The 21,558-nt window shown below is 36.9% G+C and overlaps 1 protein-coding gene across 1 annotated transcript; it reads right to left on the bottom strand.

The window, feature by feature from the left end:
* Window positions 1-2,755: 2,755 nt before the first annotated feature.
* On the bottom strand, window positions 2,756-21,365 carry LOC140155150 (putative ammonium transporter 1). The gene is made up of 11 exons (XM_072177874.1): window positions 21,101-21,365; window positions 15,777-15,866; window positions 14,172-14,402; window positions 13,611-13,693; window positions 11,562-11,696; window positions 10,104-10,334; window positions 9,282-9,423; window positions 7,409-7,503; window positions 6,979-7,105; window positions 6,176-6,283; window positions 2,756-3,318 (listed from the first exon to the last, which is right to left on the bottom strand). Exons 1-11 carry the CDS (start codon window positions 21,210-21,212, stop codon window positions 2,771-2,773), a joined length of 1,902 nt encoding a protein of 633 aa, XP_072033975.1. The 5' UTR covers window positions 21,213-21,365; the 3' UTR covers window positions 2,756-2,770.
* Between the last annotated feature and the right edge of the window lie 193 nt (window positions 21,366-21,558).

The following is a 21,558-nucleotide window of genomic DNA, read 5'->3' as shown; positions in this document are numbered from 1 at the left end:
ATTTGGATGAGAAAGTTTCGTAGAAATAGACAATTTTCAATTATCTTAGTTTTGTCCAATTCTCATCGGTTTGGAAGAATTCTCATTTGAAATTTCCGCTAGTGATATTAATAGTATATTGCGTAAAAATGTACTGTTAACAATATTCTAACTATCATGCTATTTCATATAACCCACATCTAAATATGATCAACATAAATTATTAAAGAAAAAACTCACGAACATTAACGAAATAAATTTTATGAAATTACAAAACTTGAAATTTAAATAAATTTGACAAAGATTATGCACGATGCCATATCGGCATTTTTTAAAAAAGCTTCATACGAATCCATACCGTAGTAGATATACATGGTGTATCAAAATAAAGTATACAATTTGAAAAATGCTAAAACGTATGAGGTATTTGGTCAAAAAGCTCAGTGGTTCCAATTTTCATTAAATTTGCATCAAAATGTTCCTCTATACCCTCAAAGATTCATAAAAAAGAATAGTTTGCACTAGCTTTGACGTGTGTTTAGTGTATTTTGTAATGAAAAGGTCGACCCCATTAATCAATGCATTCTAATGGTCATTGACATTTATCATCTCCTATCCTGGTAAGTATACATCATAGTTAGTGCAAACTATTCTTTTTATGAATCTCGGAAGGTAGAGGAACAATTTGATGCAAATTTAATGAAAATCGGAGCAACTTGAAATGTTGACCCTGTACAATGTGAAGATTGACCTTTGACCCCATAAATCCTAAGCTATATGTCAAATGTGAATGAACTCTACATTTGTGCAATACGTATGACCAGTGGAATAAATTGATATGATTTTGGGTCAGATCAAAGATTATAAACCCTTACATAAATCTCTAACCTTAACACATTTGCTTACACGTGACTCATTTCAACACTCGCCCTTTGCAAAGTCCAGTTGGATAATTTGAGTAGGCCTATTTGGGATTTAAAGTTAACCCACCCACCAGTGTTGGCCAAAATTCATAACTCCCAGAGGGTATGTAATAAATATGCAAATTCCAAATGTTTTAGGTTTGAAGTAAATTCCATGCAGCAGTCATTCAAACTGTAAATTCCACTTGTGTCTTCAGAGGTGTTACAGTCGCAGTCTCCTTTTTTCTTTTTCTTGAGATGAGGTTCCATTCGTCCCATTGGTCTGTGGCTTAGGTTCATGAGATGAGGTTCCATTGGTCTGTGGCTTAGGTTCATGAGATGAGGTTCCATTGGTCTGTGGCTTAGGTTCATGAGATGAGGTTCCATTGGTATGTGGCTTAGGTTCATGAGATGAGGTTCCATTGGTCTGTGGCTTAGGTTCATGAGATGAGGTTCCATTGGTCTGTGGCTTAGGTTCATGAGATGAGGTGCCATTGGTCTGTGGTTTTAAGGTTCATGAGATGAGGTTCCATTGGTCTGTGGCTTAGGTTCATGAGATGAGATTCCATTGGTCTGTGGCTTTAAGGTTCGTGAGATGAAGTTCCATTGGTCTGTGGCTTTAAGGTTCATGAGATGAGGTTCCATTGGTCTGTGGCTTAGGTTCATGAGATGAGGTTCCATTGGTATGTGGCTTAGGTTCATGAGATGAGGTTCCATTGGTCTGTGGCTTAGGTTCATGAGATGAGGTTCCATTGGTCTGTGGCTTAGGTTCATGAGATGAGGTTTCATTGGTCTGTGGCTTAGGTTCAAGAGACGAGGTTCCATTGGTCTGTGGCTTAGGTTCATGAGATGAGGTTCTATTGGTCTGTGGCTTAGGTTCATGAGATGAGGTTCCATTGGTCTGTGGCTTAGGTTCATGAGATGAGGTTCTATTGGTCTGTGGCTTAGGTTCATGAGATGAGGTTCCATTGCTCTGTGGCTTAGGTTCATGAGATGAGGTTCCATTGGTCTGTGGCTTAGGTTCATGAGATGAGGTTCCATTGGTCTGTGGCTTAGGTTCATGAGATGAGGTTTCATTGGTCTGTGGCTTAGGTTCATGAGATGAGGTTCCATTGGTCTGTGGCTTCGGTTCATGAGATGAGGTTCCATTGGTCTGTGGCTTAGGTTCATGAGATGAGGTTCCATTGGTCTGTGGCTTAGGTTCATGAGATGAGGTTTCATTGGTCTGTGGCTTAGGTTCATGAGATGAGGTTCTATTGGTATGTGGCTTAAGTTCATGAGATGAGGTTCTATTGGTCTGTGGCTTAGGTTCATGAGATGAGGTTCTATTGGTCTGTGGCTTAGGTTCATGAGATGAGGTTCCATTGGTCTGTGGCTTAGGTTCATGAGATGAGGTTCCATTGGTCTGTGGCTTAGGTTCATGAGATGAGGTTCCATTGGTGTATGGCTTAGGTTCATGAGATGAGGTTCCATTAATATGTGGCTTAGGTTTATGAGATGAGGTTCCATTGGTCTGTGGCTTTAAGGTTCGTGAGATGAAGTTCCATTGGTCTGTGGCTTTAAGATTCATGAGATGAGGTTCCATTGGTCTGTGGCTTAGGTTCATGAGATGAGGTTCCATTGGTCTGTGGCTTTAAGGTTCGTGAGATGAAGTTCCATTGGTCTGTGGCTTTAAGGTTTATGAGATGAGGTTCCATTGGTATGTGGCTTAGGTTCATGAGATGAGGTTCCATTGGTCTGTGGCTTAGGTTCATGAGATGAGGTTCCATTGGTCTGTGGCTTAGGTTCAAGAGATGAGGTTCCATTGGTCTGTGGCTTAGGTTCATGAGATGAGGTTCCATTGGTCTGTGGCTTAGGCTCATGAGATGAGGTTCCATTGGTCTGTGGCTTTAAGGTTCATGAGATGAGGTTCCATTGGTCTGTGGCTTAGGTTCAAGAGATGAGGTTCCATTGGTCTGTGGCTTAGGTTCATGAGATGAGGTTCCATTGGTCTGTGGCTTAGGTTCATGAGATGAGGTTCCATTGGTCTGTGGCTTAGGTTCAAGAGATGAGGTTCCATTGGTCTGTGGCTTAGGTTCATGAGATGAGGTTCCATTGGTCTGTGGCTTAGGTTCATGAGATGAGGTTCCATTGGTCTGTGGCTTAGGTTCATGAGATGAGGTTCCATTGGTCTGTGGCTTAGGTTCATGAGATGAGGTTCCATTGGTCTGTGGCTTAGGTTCATGAGATGAGGTTCCATTGGTCTGTGGCTTAGATTCATGAGATGAGGTTCCATTGGTCTGTGGCTTAGGCTCATGAGACGAGGTCCCATTGGTATGTGCTTTAGTGGGTTCTTCAGACTGAGGTGTTTTCTTCGGATTTGTGTTGTTTCTATGTCCTTCTGATGTGTTACTCATGTGAAATATTTGTACGGGTAGAACACCATCATTAGAAAAACCTGTAAGACAAACAAAGCAAAAAACATGCAATTAAAATCATTATAATGGATATCGTGCTCTGTTTGACCCACGATATGCCAACAAACTTGGAAGGGATTTTTTGAAATGTTAAATGAAAGGAATGCATACGTTTCATGCATGAAAAATCGCAGTGGATTTGGACTTCTTGTAGCAACATAATAATACAGGCAAACCGTCTGGATAGAAAATTATTCTGAGTGAGCACTAAGCTTTAGATATGACGGGTATGTATGAAAGCCTGTTATATTTGATGACCCCGGCAAATCGGCAAAATCAGCCTACTTTCAATAATTTTAGCAGCCCCTCCTCCCCGCCCTTCCCAGTGATTTGACAATTTGTAAATCCGCCACTGATTGCTCCGACCCCAGTTTAAAATGAATGCAACGAAAATGCATTGACGCAATTTGTAGGAAAGGTGTTTTTTTGGTTCCGTTGGCCAAATGACGTCATAAAATAGAGGCGCCGCGCTGTGCTGTAGAGTTTGGTATGAGCCCACATCATGTTCGATGCACCATGCACCATTGAGAAAAATCGACCACAAAAATGCTGGTTTTAGAGTAGAATATATCATAAACCTTTGGCAAATGGTGTTTTAAATGCACGATGACACTTTAACCATGAGGAAATGGCGAATGCTTCTGTACCTTTTACACATAAAAGAATAGGAACTTGATGGTGGTGCGACTGTATAATTTTAGTAAACTACAATCAAGGAAAACCATAGTGGCAATATGCTGGAACCTTCATTGCTGCTCTGAGAGTTCAGTGAAATTAGTATAACAATGTCTGATGAGAAGTTTCCTTTCCCTTCCCTCCCCCATTCCCCTCAACTAATCCTTTCCTCCCCATTCCCCTCAACCAATGTTGGGGAAACTGGAGAGACCAATGGGAAAAGTGCTTTCATCAACATTGAACTGGGGGTGGCGATTTACATTTAGTATGCCATAGAGTGCCAACATTTCATTGATTGTAGTTGTGTAAGCTGAAGTAGACGAATAATATATACAAGTATGTTATAAAAGCTATAGAAAAGTATAGAGAAAGAAAGTGACAACAAGACTAGAATATTAACATGATTAAAGACATTCAAGTGTGCTGACAACGACAGTTTGTACAATATTTGTTATAAAGAAATAGGTGCAACATCCTGAAAACATAATCACAGAAATGACCAGACATTCACCGTTAGTGATAAATTTAACAAATCAAGTGTGTTAATTTGATGCTGTATTTACATGTATTTTAGATATTTTCCCAGCAGTATTTCTTACTGGCATGGCTCAGGCCTATTATGTTAATAGTTTGTTAAACAATTTCAGCATACAGACGAAAACCAGATTACTACGAACCGTTCTGACACGATCTAGTCCATGGGTGCCAAAGGCGGTAAATTTGAAATTACGATAAAGCAAAAATATGGAGTAAAAACATTTAAAACACATAAGAAAATAGACATCAGAATACTTTAGGACCAAGTATGCTAGTCTTTTGGTGTCACTTTATGATAATGTTTGTAGCCTTTAAGGTACGAATCATAGTAGACGAATAATATATACAAGTATGTTATAAAAGCTATAGAAAAGTATAGAGAAAGAAAGTGACAACAAGACTAGAATATTAACATGATTAAAGACATTCAAGTGTGCTGACAACGACAGTTTGTACAATATTTGTTATAAAGAAATAGGTGCAATATCCTGAAAACATAATCACAGAAATGACCAGACATTCACCATTAGCTAATCAGTGTGTTAATTTGATGCTGTATTTACATGTGCGGATTTCAGATATTTTCCCAGCAGTATTTCTTACTGGCATGGCTCAGGCCTATTATGTTAATAGTCTGTTGAACAATTTCAGCATACAGACGAAAACCAGATTACTACGAACCGTTCTGACACGATCTAGTCCATGGGTGCCAAAGGCGGCAAATTTGAAATTACGATAAAGCAAAAATATGGAGTAAAAACATTTCAAACACATAAGAAAATAGACATCAGAATACTTTAGGACCAAGTATGCTAGTCTTTTAGTGTCACTTTATGATAATGTTTGTAGCCTTTAAGGTAATAATCATAGTAACAGCTAGTAGCTTAATTGTCAAAAATGCCTCCTAATTCCTTGGGGCAGATCGTGTCACATATAATCCGTGAAAATGTCTTACAAGATCCCATGATGTCGTCCTCTATATAATATCAATATTATTGATTGTACAGACTCTGAATATTCGACGTAGAATATTCGTTCAACAAGTATTCGTTATACCTCAATATATAATCAATTCATTTTTATCTCCATGCGTTGACGGAAAATCAATTATATGTTATGTCGAATGTCTGGTGGAAATATATTATCAAAATTTTAATTTTAAACGAATGTTTGATGATGTAAAATCCAGTAATGGAAAAACAATACTGGAAATAGAATGGGAATAGCACGAAGCACGAAGACACTGTTGCATCGAATATTCTACATCCAGTCTGTAGCGACCCTTCCTCCCATTAAATGTGCAATGAATTGTTAACACGTTTTCTCATCTATTCTTACCTTTGTCGATTGCTGATCATTTAAACTTGACCTTCATTAAAAGCTGCACATAACAAAATTAGAATGCATTACTTGAAAAACGTCCTAAAAATGTATGTTTTGGTCCTTATTTCCAAAAAACTGTCCAAATATTAAAATTTGAATTTCATTGCTGGTGGATTAGATTTGGTAAAACAGGACAATATGTTTTAATTAAAATAATTAGTGCTGTATTTTTCTGGAATAAAGGGAGTAATGATATAATGTTATACAATTCGATTGAAATTTTTTTTTTTCAACTGGACTGACCTCCATTGACATGTGCACCATTACCAGCTTTGCCGTTTCCAGTTGCCCAACCATGTCCATACGCAGACAGCGGATAAGCAGGCTCTCCATGCTTGGGAATGTCCAGACCTGAAACGAAACGAAACCGTGAAGTGAACAAACTAAACATAGTTTTTGCTAGTTTAATCGTTTGGTTTTGCACAACTGTGCAGGCTGCAGGCATATTGCACAATATATAAATTAAAGATTTGGACAGTTCAATCAAATGGTTCGCATAGTGCAGTATTAAAATTTTGCTAAATTACATAGAATCTTGTTATGTTTGGAAGTATCAGCTTCAATTTTCAGTACTTCCTTAGTAATGTTTGCACCGAGATGAACGAGTTTAAAGGGCATTCTGCGATGTGTAATTTTCTTTAATTGTTTTTAAAGGGACATTCTCAGATTTCGCCGCTAATAATTAAGCACTCCTATTCATGCTAATAATTATCACCCTCTAATAAGTTTGCCATTAAATAAGCGGTCACCGATAAGTGCCCCAATAATTGTCTTTTAATAAGTGCCTCCTATAAGCACCACAAATAAGCCCTCCTATATAGTAAGTGAAGTCGCAAACTGTTTCAAGTCCATGGCTGGGCTCCAGCTTTGTGGTGAGAACCGCTCTAGTTTACCCAAAACAAGTTTCCCATTGTTCCCCCTGAGTGCACAAATATGTCGCACCTATACATTTAAACGGCAACCAATGACCAATACAAACAAAGCAATTCAAGTGATTATAATAATAATATTATTTTAATAATTATTTGGTATCAAGCCAAACTGACCTTTGATTTCTATTTCTTCAGAAACTCGTAGAATACCAGCCAATTTCAATGAACCAAATAGGAGAAGCGAGAGAACACTGGTCCAAGCGAAAATAATAAATGCACCAAGTAAATTCCACCCTAGGAGCTGAAATGTAATATAAGAAATGAAATTAGTAGCTGAGATTGAGAATTAAGAAGTCTAATATACCCAAATTCATAATAATGGCTTATCAGCAGTTTTTCACAATGAATTCGTATCTTTATTACATAATATTAATGTTCAATCATGATTCAAAAAACGAAAGAACGTTTTTTACGTTTACTTGGAAAACGTAATATCTTAAAATTCGAGAATTTAGTTCATGTTGTGACCGCAATAAGCATGATTTTATGTAATTAATTTAACTTGGCTATTATTAAAGTATGAAGTATTGTAAACAGTATATACCTTTCCAGATTCGTTATCCCAGTTTGTAAGAATTCCCGATTGGTAGCTTAGCAATGGTACCGAAATGACGCCCCAGAGGCCACCACCGAGATGAACTGAAAAAAAAACATACGGAAAAAAGAGGAATCAATACTAGACTAGTATGAATACAGTGAATAACTGATATAGCATGATGTGTATTCGTCACTATGCCCAATTCCCGACTTCTAGTGCGAAGCGGCAACCCTCTGACACCGGTAGCTATAACGCAATTACCAGTGGTTGTTGTTTCGTTTCGTTTTGTTTTTACCACAACACCGGGTAAATCCAATTTGCAATTATGCTTTTCCAATACGTGAAACAATCCATATTATTTTTCAATTTAGCATCGATAGTATTTATATAACGAGTTAGAAATGTTCCAATGTTCTGTATTATTTTTACGGGACACTTCTAAAGTTCCCATACATTGAAGTTAAATGCATAAATCAGACCTCAAAATTTAGACTTCATTTGTCAACTTTGAACAGTGGCTTTCTAACCATAAAAAATTGAACTCTGGATCTGCCCCTGCATTTAGCTTCAGACCTGGACCGGTGCTGCGTGCAAAACCACATACCTTTGCAAAATATGATATTTTGCATATGCAAAATTACATACTTTCCAAAAGTATGTAGTTTTGCATATGCAAAATTACATACTTTCCAAAAGTATGTAGTTTTGCATATGCAAAACTACATACTTCGGCAAAATATGTAGTTTTGCATATGCAAAATATCATACTTTACGGTCACTATGAAAAAATACAAGTTTTGCTGGGAAACCCCGTGCAGTTTGTGTCTGTGAATAAGGGCGAATGTCACAATGATTGGTAACTTATATTTTAAAAAAGCAAAATATAGCGGACTGTGTATGTAACAAATGAATTAGCAATATCTGTATCTGTCTCCACAATCCTAAAGTATTAGGCTAAATATAAATTATTCTTTGAAAGTAGAGAATATTAGAACAGTGACCGTATGGATCCATTCTGCCCCTAAAGCGGCCGATACCGAACAACACATAGGGCCTACACGGCCTTGACCTGCGGTTGTCTAAATTCTGAGGGATTTGCATGCTGGTCAGGTAGAAGATAAATAACAGAGTGGGCAGAGTGACCTTCAGCTTCTCCGTGTTTGGTCAGACCTACCGTATAGGCGTAGGCTGCATGGGGTGTATCCTGCATAAATTAGTGTTCTTGGTCAAACCTGAGAGTAGTATACCTCAGGTTCAAACACATGTTTCACACTTAAGTGTACGCTGCATGACTGTATGTTTCTGTTTTCAGGATGATTATCCTAATGTCTAATAAATGATGAGGGACTTTAATTTGGTGGTATGCACCCTTACAACTCACATCGCGCGGTGTTTCTTTATGCAAAATAAAAGTTATGCAAAACATCATACTTTGTTAGTATGTAGATATGAATGCTATACCGGGGTAGTCCGAGGTTGCTGAGACCAGGGCCAGATTTACCATAGGGCCAGATGGGCCCGGGCCCAGGGCCCCCCAAATTACCCTGTGCAGTTTGCATCTTCCATTTTAGCTGAAAAACACTATGTTTTGGACCAAAATAGGATACAAAAATTCCAACATTTTTCGCGCTTCGCGCGCACTGTCCTATTTATAGCAAAATTCAGATTCAATTTGGGAAAAAAGAATCTTTTCGCGCGCTTTGCTCGCGCGCAAATGTCCCAGTAAAATAAAACTTGGCCACTTGAGTGCACATGTCTTCCTCAAGGTGCGCTTGGGGCCTCCAAGGCTTATTCAGCTATAGGCCCGACGAATAAAGAGATACGTAATGGAAATGAAAACGGATACGAAAGATAATATGGCGCAATGTTATATCGTTACCTGCTACAGCGTCAAGTGGGTCGTCTACCTTCATCACATTCAAGACCAGCCAACTCCAGAAGATGTAGGTAATACCAGATATCAAACCAATAATAAATGCTCCCCAGGCTGCTACAGCGTTGCAACCAGCACATATAGCCACCTGTATGAGGACAGGAAAATATCAACGTCATTTTGAAATTTGTAGTGGTCATTGCTTGTAATACGCCATTCTGCAACTGTGCAACAATAACTTATGTTCAAATGCTGAATTAATGGTGTGCGGCAGGGGCTATTTTAACGTACCTCTTAGCACGTTTGTGCAGTGAGATTAAAATCCGTGCAATGAGAATTACAAATCCGTGCTTAAAATGAAGTTTTTCAGCGAAATAAGATCGAGTCACAAATTATAGCAAATCCTATACGTAAAGTAAGTATAGTTTTCCTCTCAGTAAACAATACTTTTTATTCAATATTTTTTTTATTCAATCAATTACTTTATATAACGCCTCTGGAACATTGTTAAAAAGTTTCCGGCGACGCCAACCGTTTCTCCGCTTCTCCATATATTTTTCGGTTGGGAATGCCTCGGGACGAGAGCAGAGGCGTACCGATCGGGGAACTCAAGACTACCCCCCCCCCCCCCCCCTCGCCTCCAATGCAGGCACTGCGACAACTTGAGTAACTACACTTGCCAACGTGCAGTGACATTTTCCAACTAAAATAGCCTGTGGTGTGCGGTGTTTTTCCAGACGGCCTAAATGATTAGTGAAGGGATTTTACAATGGTTTTAGAAATAATGTGCTTCGTAAACACTGGTAAAGAAGAAATTGATGCACTTACCATTCCCGCAAGTCCTCCATTAATGCAAGTAAGTAGACTCCACCGTTTGCCAGAAAAACCTGCCCGTTTTATGACCAAAGCAATAATGGCCGCGGTACCACCTGATATGATGGTGTTTACCACGGCAATGGCTACAACTGTACCGTCTCCCTCAACAGATATGGACGCTTGTGAGCCACCATTGAAAGCAAAGAATCCAAAGAATAAAATGAAACCACCAAGAGCAACTTGCTGAAAGAAAATAATACAACAGTCATGATAGTAGGGAAGTCAAAAACAGGCTGAACCCTACAAGTTTGATGTTGGGTGAGTGTTGGGTGATTCTATACTGACATGAAAAATAAGATCAACGCTTTTGGTACTTCATGTTACAGGATAATGCTGAACATCAAGCGCGCTGCCCATGTTAGTAATGAAAGGATCTATACCATCACCAATATACCTTATCAACTCTGTCAAATTACGACAACTACGATTCCTGGGATATCCTGAGGATGCAGGAAGATGAACCATGCAGAAGATATGCTCTCTACACCCCATGGTATAAAAGAAAACCTGGAAGGCAAAGAACATCCTACTTGTGCAAAAACTGCTGGGGGATTTCGACAACTTTTTACTGCCAGATATCATTACCACTTTGGCTTCAAATCGTAGTACATGGAGAAACTTTATAGTCGCCTGCTTCGCAGCCGAATGAAATAAACGGGTGGAAATTAATGTTTCACTAGAGAACTCCTTACCAGAGAATCCTTATCGGTGGCCGTGCTGTAAATAATCTATACAGCGAGTATCATCTTCGTTGGCTCGTAGATGATATTTGCTAGAGTATCGAAAGCTCAGCCTAGGGACCTCTCTAGACTATGGAAAGATTTGTAAGATCCTGCTCATGTTTACTAGTCCGAAGAGTAGGACCTGTTTTGTCCTTAGTATACCAAACTATCTGGATGCTCAGACTCTGATCGCTCAAGAATGGTTAACCGCGAAAGTCCACTATATATTAAACCGCGCCGCACAGAGGCGCGGTCACTGGACTTTCGCGATTCGTCTTTCTTGCCCTATGAGATATATAATATTCCAAGTAAAGTTTGGTAACTAAGAAAACCAGGTCCTTCTCGCCGACTATAAAATTTTAATATTGACCATAAAAAACGAATATAAACAGTCGTCTCTCAACACGCGATAGGCCTATTCAAAATTCCCGCGCCGAAATTGTGATTCGGCTTGATATTAATTTTCCATAATACTAGAGAGATTGCGATTTCCAAACGCATGCATCGAACGCCTGTGCAATCACTCTCATGTGACTCGATTTTGAATAGATTACACGGCCCCGTTACACGTGCGTTCGATACGTACGTTTGGAAATCACAATCTCTCTAATGTCCTGATCCCGGGTCCTGATTGCCGGAGACTTCCTTTACCTACGATGCTAAATTACGTAATCATACATGTACATACCGGTACTGTGTGTCCTTCAAGGGCTTTAGGGGTTCCGTCATCATCAAATCTTCCTATGCGTGGTCCAAGAATAGCAGCTCCTACCAACGCAGCAGTGCCGCCTACCATATGAACAACACCACTACCTGCAAAGTCCTAACAGGAAGAAGAATAGGCCGTAGTGAAATGCATTTTTTAGCGTAAGACACACATTAAGGGTACACGATGTATTATTGTTGGTCGAAACAGCCAAAAATTCGATTTTTATTATGTAAATCAATATATTATTGAAAGATAACACTTTGATGTTTTGCAAAAGTTTATTCTACAAATCATATATACGGTACTTTGAAAACTTTTATTGTTCTTTATGAGTTATGTACGTTTTACAAAAGTGTTGTTGTTTCAGCCTTCTTTACAACATAACGCAAGAACCACAGGACCTACAAAAGTATATCTGTGATATTTGAATTCTTCTATACACCTCAATATGAAATGATCAATGCAATTTTTGCCAAAGCTCGCTGCCATTCACAAGATGCTCTGTACTACCAAATCGCAACAGTTTAAGGGTAGATGGGGTATTGTTGGTCGAAGCAGCCAAAAAAAATCGATTTTCATTATCTAAATCAATATATTATTGAAAAATAACACTTTGATGTTTTGCAAATGTTCATTCTACAAATCAAATACTTTAAAAACTTGCTTAAATTATTGTTGTTAATGAGTTATGTACATTTTACAAAAGTGTTGTTGTTTCAGCACTCTTTATAACATAACTCAAGAACCACAGGAACTACAAAAGTATTTCTGTGATATTTGAATTCTTCTACACGCTCGCAAGGAAATAAGCAATGCAATTTTTGCCAAAGCTCACTACCATTCGCAAGATGTTGTGAACTACCAAATCGCAACACTTTAAAATAGTGTATTACCTTAAAATAGTTGCTAACCTTAATCATGCGCCCTCAGGTGCTTAAAATAGACAAGTATGATATCAATGTGCGTTTTCCAGATCCGGGATCGCCGATGAAGTTTATAACTATTTTGCACTTACAGAATATAAGCCTATATAAACATCTCAAAAAAGTAACTAAACCCCCTTAAATAATGACCATTACTAAAAAAACGGGCAGTTGTATTACAAATCTGTAAAATGCGTTGGAAGCAGAATTTATTCCTGCACATTTTGACACCTCATTTGCAGCAATTAACTAAATATTGACGTCACAGCGTACATTTAAATAAATGTAACCCAATAATTTGAAAGTTGCAGTAAATTCTATTGATTTTGTATATTCAGTATAATGAAAGAAAATATGTGTAATGATATCTGAGTGTTTTTGCATTGTATTTAAGTGCAACTTTCAAATCTGGACCTCACTACATTAAATTGACCGGTGTTTTATTGTTTTTTTGGGCTATCGTATCAAATGAAGTGTCAAAATGCGCAGAAATAAATTCTGCTTCCAACGTATTTTACAGGTTTGTAATACAATAGCTCCTTTTTTGAAGAATGGCCATTATTTAAGGGGGAGGGGTTAGTTACTTTTTTTTGAGATGTTTATAATTGATTACTCACGCACGTTCATCCCCCACACACTAGACTATGCCATAGTCGAATTTAATTAAAAATATGTTATTATTAGTCATGATGAACCCATTTCGTTGAACTCAAAATTATACTGATATTTATTAAAATTAAAGTATTCAATAGTAAAATGGTCATAAAGAGTTAAAATATCAGACGATTAGTGACAATAAAAGTAATTGAATGCAACATTATCTTGCATAATTATAACGGCTCACTTTAATACTGAACAATTCTGATTTTGGAATCTACCAGTTTATTGATAGCGAACCCGAAGCTAACAAACAGAGGGAGTAGGGTGACTGATCAGATGTGAAAATCTATCAATTGTGCACACATTAATTAAATCAGAGTTTTAAGCTTAAATACAATATCCAGAGTATGCACAATGGGCAAGTGGACTACGGGGTAGTCTACCCACACACCGAAAGTAGCTGTAAGTCAATATAATAATATAATTAAATGTAAATTGCACCAACCTGATAGGCAACTCCTCCAGGACCATTGGCAAGCCAACCAGTTCCATCCCAAGCCCAATGGGTGACTACTGGATAGATGAATCCTAAAACAAGTGTATTTCAAGGTAATTGTCATCATTCATTCGGGTTCTTCAGGTGACAAAGAGCCTTGCGGCGAAAACTAGTTTATGAATAAATGGTGACGTTCAAACTTGACGTTCAAACTTGTTGAAACCTTTACTTATTTATCAATTTATCACTGCGTTGAAGACAATTGTTTTTGAACTGTGGACATTTTAATTTATCATGTATAATAGTTAAGAGATGAGTTGATGGTAAAAATATGACTGCGGTACTTTGACATGATTAGTTTCTTCGTTCGTGAACGCGGTATACGCATCATTAAAATAATAAAAACTTTTGCCCAAAACTTGTTTAGGGCCAAATTTAGCGGACAAATTGGTAGATTATTTGTTAAGATATTGCTTGCTGTTTTTGTTTTGTTTTTTGAGGGTGTTTTTTACAAAAGATGTTGCTCATTGTGTGTGTAATATCATCAATTGTTGTCCTCAAATGACATACCTGTGATAAGACAACTGTAGATGAAGTAAGCGGATAAATCAGTCCTTTCAGCCATCGCACCAGACACGATGGTCGCGGCGGTAGCGGCGAACACAAAATGAAAAAACCAATGAGAATACAGCTCTGATGGCATATTCTCAAAGAAAAAATATCGGGTACCGATGAACCTATTGCCGGGTGATCCGAAAGCAAATGCATAGCCAAAAGCCCAGTAAACAAATGCACCAAGACCTATATAAAATAATTGATATAAGTAATATATACCCATGTTGCAAATAAAATTAAGAAGTGGTGAGGTGGAAATATGAGCAGTGAGAATTAATTACACTGCAAAAACAAGTGTTTATATTTAAACACCATATTGTGTTTATTAGAGCAACACTTAATAAACACATAATTCATGTTAATGGTCTAACACTAATGTTCATAAATTAACACTTAGTGTTATATTACAAACATTAGTGTTTGTAATATAACACCAAGTGTTAATTTATGAACATTAGTGTTAGAACCATTAACATTAGTGTTAGACCATTAACATGAATTATATGTTTATTAAGTGTTGCTCTAATAAACACAATATGGTGTTTAAATATAAACACTTGTTTTTGCAGTGTATTAAATAATAATAAGAGCTAAAGAGTACAGGTATTGGCTGCTTGTTTTAATTTCGACATATTTGTTTAGAATGTACAGGGGTCAACATAACTTGTACCTTAATTCTTTGGCTTACTGTACATATGACTATTTTTACCTTTTTCTCAAAAACTAATAACACACTGGTAATAAAAGTTATGTATATTATAGGGGCAAGGAATCTAGTTACTACACTGGAATTTCAGTGACTCAAGACAAGACGTTATTGATTTATTGATCAAAAATTGGGTTTCCCTCCTTTTTTACTGTAACTCCCCAACTGTTATCTGTGCTGAAATAAAAATTTCCAGTGCAGTAGTAGTAGTCCTTGCCCCTATACACCAATCCGAGAAGCGTTTACTGTATTTGGCCCTCTATTGACGGCAACACGGATGTACCAGAGCGGGAGATTTAATTCGTAATTCAGTACTCATGATTGTGTATTGAATACCACTGTTGTGTACAATTCCCGGGTACAATTCTGTATAGCACACAATAAATAATGGATGGAACCCCCGACCTCGGGACACCGCAGTTTTACATCGGGGACACCGCAGTAATGGCGAAGTCGGATAGGTGTATAATTATACATATCTTACTTGTCACCAATGCGCTATAATTTTTGAGAAAAATGCAAAAATAGGCAGAAAATTGGCCGGGGGTGTAGTTATACCCCCTTAAATCAGGTCATTGTTATCCAAACTATGTAATTGTTATCCAAAATCTGCAAAGATCTGTGAAATGTATTTCTTTGGTCACAATACAAACCTATTTTCTGGATCAATTGGACAATTGTATGCAGCTGAGAGATCAGATTCATCCACAAACTCTTAAAAGGTCAAAACCTTTTAATTATTAAATCAATTGAAAAATTTCCGGGAAAATTTCAGGTGAGTAACTTTGTGTACACGTTGTGAATTTAAGTTCCGCATTCATTCAATATGACTTATGCAAACAATATGCACTTACAGACATCCAGGAGATTTTTCAGTAAAATGTTTGTTGTATTCTTGCTTCGAACTGAACCAGCCTCAAGGAATGCAAACCCTGCTTGCATGACTGAAATATTTAAAAGAGATAGACAAAAGTAATCATGGTAATGAGACAGTAAAAAAATGGCTTCGTAGGTTTGAACAGAGAAGGTGTAATGATAAAGAATAGTCCAAGCAAAGTATTTGGTGTCAAACCAAACAATTTAGGTTCAACAATTATCAAATTGAGATTTTATATTTGCTAAATACCCTAAACCGATTTGTGACGCCGGATTTCGGAAATATACATTTCACAAACTACATACATAATTGTACGCAGCTGTTATAAATACGCCTATAGCTTAATATTGTTTTCACAATATTTCAACGTAAAAAGAAGGATGATTTATTAACGCGCATTTTGATACCAAATTTGTCCAATTTTTTTCTTCAATATTAACAACACAGCAGAGTTTTGAGAGACAAATACCCAAATTTAAAGGTTTTAATAATACTAGCTTCATTTCACCAATTTTCGATTTTTTTCAAACTCAAATTGTACACAATAATAGTACCAAAATAGTCCATCCAAATGGTTTCAACTGGGCCTTCATTTTTGTCAATTTTGTTCATATTTTCTTCAACTTTGTGATTATTGACAAACGTTTCCGTCGATAAATATTTTTCCGTTGGCAAATACTTTCAAAATGTTGTTTTTTAAAACATATTGCAAATTCGGAATCCCCCATGTGTACTATTTTTGCTATGCAATTAAATTTATGGTAATCATTTGGTCACGCTTGCTGCTGGTAGCCTATGTCATGTCCATGGGTAACGTACGTATTTATAAATATAGTCGAAGGTAGCTGATTACCAATGATGTAATACATCTTTACATAGATCTGGCTTGTGATTTGATGTGCAGATCTCGTGATAATTTTAAATCTTCCGAGCACGTGCTAAATACCCTAAACCGATTTGTGACGCCGGATTCCGGAAATATACATTTCACAAACTATTACATAATTGTACGCAGCTGTTATAAATACGCCTATAGCTTAATATTGTTTCACAATATTTCAACGTAAAAAGAAGGATGATTTATTAACGCGCATTTTGATACCAAATTTTCAATAACAACACAGCAGAGTTTTGAAAGACAAATACCCACATTTAAAGGTTTTAATAATACTAGCTCCATTTCACCAATTTTTCGATTTTTTCAAACTCAAATTGTACACAATAATAGTATCAAAATAGTACAGTCCATCCAAATGGTTTCAATTGGGCCTTCATTTTGCAAAAGTTTCTCACTTCTGAGGGGGGGAGACATCCCCTCTCAGACACCCCCCTGCTTGCATGACTGAAATATTTAAAAGAGATAGACAAAAGTAATCATGGTAATGAAACAGTAAAAAAGTGGCTTCGTAGGTTTGAACAGAGAAGGTGTAAGAATAGTCCAAGCAAAGTATTTGGTGTCAAACCAAACAATTTACACGAATTTTCAGTCATGATAATTGATGAACTTTAACGAAGATAGAGCACTGGTGGAGATGATGCTGTAAACAAGGGCGTCAATCCGAAGTTGATCGGGGGGGGGGGGCAGAATGTTTGTGAAATTTTACAACATGAGCCGCCAAATGAAGGCATTTGGTGGACACTTTTTACACTATTATCTGATCATTGCGTAAATTCTAGTTGGAAAAGAAAAAAAAATGGCCAGGGAGCTTTATTCCAGCTCAATTTTGCCGGGATATATGCGCGCGCAGCGCGAGCAAGTTTTCAGTTTCATGTTATTGGAAGCGAAAGTTGATACACGTTGTGTTCATTTCCCACGAAGCGCGCAAAAATTTGCAATTTATGCCAAAATCAAGGTGTTAATATCGAAAGTGTGCGTATTTGCTCCGAGAAGGGGACAGCGGTTAGTGGGTTGAGCAGTTCTCGGGGTATTAGCGTATCTCGGAGTATAGCGTGTATAAGAAGAAGAAAAAAGGCCCTGTGGTAGGGCTAGTAAATCAGGCCCTGTATATTATTGTCAGGAATACAGCTCAACTTACCGTACTTTTCCTAACCAGACAGTCCATGGCAAAAGTGTTACTACACCTTTACATTTCATCGAATCTCTTTTTGATGTCTGTCATTTTGAACATCACACTTGAAAGATGTATGCTATGTAGAAACTTTATTTTGCAATTTCATAATTTGCATATTATTAGCATATTTGCAAGAAAAAACATGAAAATCAATAAATATCTATATTTTTCACAATTTCAATATTTTATTAGAAATTAAGCATGTAGGCCGTTTGTTATGACTTGATGAATGAAGCTGTTAAAACAGATTTTGATATTTTTGCTTATTTTTCCTTTTTTGCCCCAAAATGTGTAAAAATCAACATTTCTTGGATGACCTATATTTTCTTTGAATATTTATCAAATTTCTTAATTTAGGTATAATACAGTGTAGAAAAAGATGTCATTTCCAATAAATGGTTCCATTTTCCATTTTGGGTCAAATACTCAATTTTCATGCGCGGGATATTTGAAACATAAAATGAAAACATGTCCATTGCACTTTTTCCTCGAGATGTACTATAATATCAAGGTTACGGATATATTATAATCCCTTCTTATCTTCACTGATCCATTAGATACCTATTGTTATGAATGATCAATGAAAAGGTTCAGAACTGGGCTACTAATGGTCTGTCAAGTATCTATAGTTATTTTCATGACTGTGCCAACTCAAAAATCATGCAAGGTCGAATGTAGGAAAAGTATGATCAGTTGAGCTGTAGGCCTATCCGAAATGTAAATCCCTACCCAATGCATCCTTCATAGAGAATAATCATGATAACTAGTTTTCTCTCTCACTCTTTTTATGATGACACTATTATCCAACTATCTATTGTATTATATATATTATTATAGTTACAGCTCTATAGGCCTATTGATACTATTTAAAATACACATTTTATGTCCATAATGAGTGTAGATCAGCAGGGTCGTAACCAGGAATTTTTTCGAGTGGAAGCTGATTTTGACAAAGTGAACCAATTTTTGGACCTGGACCTTTTTTGACCTTTTTTGACGGTGCTTGACCTACCATGCTAAATGAGCGTATAAGATTGGTTACGAAAACAAAGTGTATAATAGGCCTACATATCGGTATTCTGAACTTGAACTATAAAATTTACAAACTGGTCAGCAGGAAACGCAAATAATACTTTTGACTTTTGATTATACTGTAATGATTTACTTTGTTCATTTAAGCATGATGAAACTGATTAACTAGAAAAATATGCGATGCCATGCCAAGTCTTTACAGATCCGCACTTCCACGTACATACCTATTTGCATTGGTCCTATAAGTTAATTATGACTATTATGACTATAGTGCCTATATTATTCCAATTTTAGCCGTTTAACTAAAAATTGCAGCGTACTTCATTATATTATAGTCAATGAGTCAATGAAACCATTTATCATTTCTCTCTAGGTCTTGCAGTTCTTGAGTTTAACTGCCCAATCAAAACGAAAGACCCCCGGAAATGCAATTTTTCCTTCTCATATTTTATACAAGATGCATAGTGTTTTCTTTTCATCTTGTGTTTTCTTTTCATCTTGTTTTCCACCGTGTGTTTTTTTTTTCATCTTGTTGAACTTAACTTACAAATAAGGTTTATTTGTTGCTTTACGACAATTTGACATGTCCGAATTGTTGAAAACGAAAAACCGATTGGCCGGTCATCATTCGAGGGTTCAGAACCAAAAAGCCGTAACTCACTATGACCAGCTCTCACAAAATAAGCATTAAGTTGGTTATACTTGCATTGGTTTTCAAAAATCAAATACTTTCTTCATAATGTCTTTTGTTTTCTATTGAATTCCGTCATCATTGATATGATGGACTGTATATCTTGTATATAGCGCCCTGGCGACTTTATGCTCATTTTGTGGGAGCAGGTGACTGTGAGTTGAGGCTTTCTGGCTCTCAACCCTAACTTTCCTGGATATACAAGGACCGAGCAGCAGCAGATTGTCCCAGATTCTTCTTTTATGTCTAAATTGTTACATTATATAACGCCGCGCTCAAATTTTGTTATTTGTCGCATCCGTGATTTTTCAAAAGTTTCTTAGCTTTTCTTGGCGCTCCACCAGTTCATGCACATTGATCGATTCGCTTTCTCTTCATCAGTTCATGCACAAAGAGCATGATCAGGTCGTTTTCTCTTCATGCACATGGAGCATGATCGAATCGCTTTTTCTTCATCAGTTCATGCACATAGAGCATGACATGATCGATCATCATTTTCTTTCAATGTAAAATTAGCATTCTTTAGTTTTCGGTCTATTCCAATGTCAGTGTTCGAGGCAGGGGTAGCAAGAGGGGGACAGGGTGAACGAAGCATCCTTAGTCCATGGCCCCGAAGGGTCAGGGGCTTCGAGCAAAACCGAAAATGACTATGGACTATATGGGTTGGATTGTGCTGATAAAGGAGATGTTAAATGTCCCCTATACATTGCTCTTTGTCAAGCCTGATTTGTTGGCATATTTGAAAATGTGTTGTAATGCTCATCCATAACTTGCACTTAATTAATTTTAGTCAGCCAAATTAATGAAATTTGATATGTTTGTCACGTGCCAACAAACTAAATTAAACATTAAAATGTTTTAAAAAAGCAGAGAAGAAGACATCTTAAAAGAGCACTGCATTCAATGGGTTTTCTTTCATTTGAACTCATATTATATCGGCTCAAAATGACCAGAAAACTTTTAAGGGGGTACTACACCCATGTGTTAAATGTGTGACTATTTTTGCATTTTTCTCAAAAAATAATAACACACTGGTAACAAAAGTTATGTATATTATTGGGGCAAGGAATCTAATTACTACACTGAAATTTCAGTGACTCAATATAAGCGGTTCAGTATATATGATCAGAAATGATGTACATGTACATCCTAGCGGTACCTTATTTCTTATCATAAATAACGAACCGCCTGTTTTGGGTTACTGAAATTCCAGTGTAGTAATTGGATTCCTTGCCCCTATAATATACAAAACTTTTGTTACCACTGTGTTATTAGTTTTTGAGAAAAATACAAAAATAGACACAAATTTATCGAGGGGTGTAGTACAATAGTATTTCAAATTTTTTTGGCTCAGAATAAAAAATAAATGAAAATGTGACCGAAATCGTATTAATGACCTAAACTTGGTATGCATACATCAGTCGCAAGTATAATTATGTATAAACATGATCATGGACGTACTAACGTCCATGGACTAAGTACTGTACTTTAATTATTAATACTCACAGAAGATGAGACAGGCCATAACAAGCAAAAAAAAATCATCAGAATTGCTCTGTAATGCCTCAAATTTAGAGGAGAGCTGAAGAAGCTGCATCAACGTATTATTGTCCGCCATTGTTAATCCTATAATTACTTATAAACATCAAAATAAAGCTAAAAATTAACAAGATCAATCAAACACTACTTGATACACCCTGAACCATACGACCAACTGATGACGACGAGATCGCACAAGCAAATGCACCATAGGGCGCTGTCTATTCTACCATATAGTATTTACTATTTTGAGTTTTGACAACAAAGAACAAGGAATATTTATGAAGTTATTTTTATATGTGAACGCTTCATCGGGTATACAAGTGACTTGTGCGGACACAAAGACATCGATTGTCATTTTGCTCCAACTGTTGGCATTATGTAAATTGATCTTGAAATTACCTATAATTTCATCTATCATGTGC

The sequence above is a fragment of the Amphiura filiformis genome, chromosome 6, assembly GCF_039555335.1.
Source record: "Amphiura filiformis chromosome 6, Afil_fr2py, whole genome shotgun sequence".
NCBI classification, from domain to species: domain Eukaryota; kingdom Metazoa; phylum Echinodermata; class Ophiuroidea; order Amphilepidida; family Amphiuridae; genus Amphiura; species Amphiura filiformis.
This window is presented reverse-complemented; position numbering and strand designations above follow the sequence as displayed.

Excerpts from the sequence above, each read along its gene's own strand:
- LOC140155150 (XM_072177874.1), bottom strand. The coding sequence starts at position 21,212 with ATGGCGGACAATAATACGTTGATGCAGCTTCTTCAGCTCTCCTCTAAA. Across the intron at positions 15,867-21,100 it reads TATGGCCTGTCTCATCTTCT|TCATGCAAGCAGGGTTTGCA; the intron begins GTGAGTATTAAT and ends TAAATATTTCAG. Across the intron at positions 6,284-6,978 it reads TGAAGAAATAGAAATCAAAG|GTCTGGACATTCCCAAGCAT; the intron begins GTCAGTTTGGCT and ends GTTTCGTTTCAG.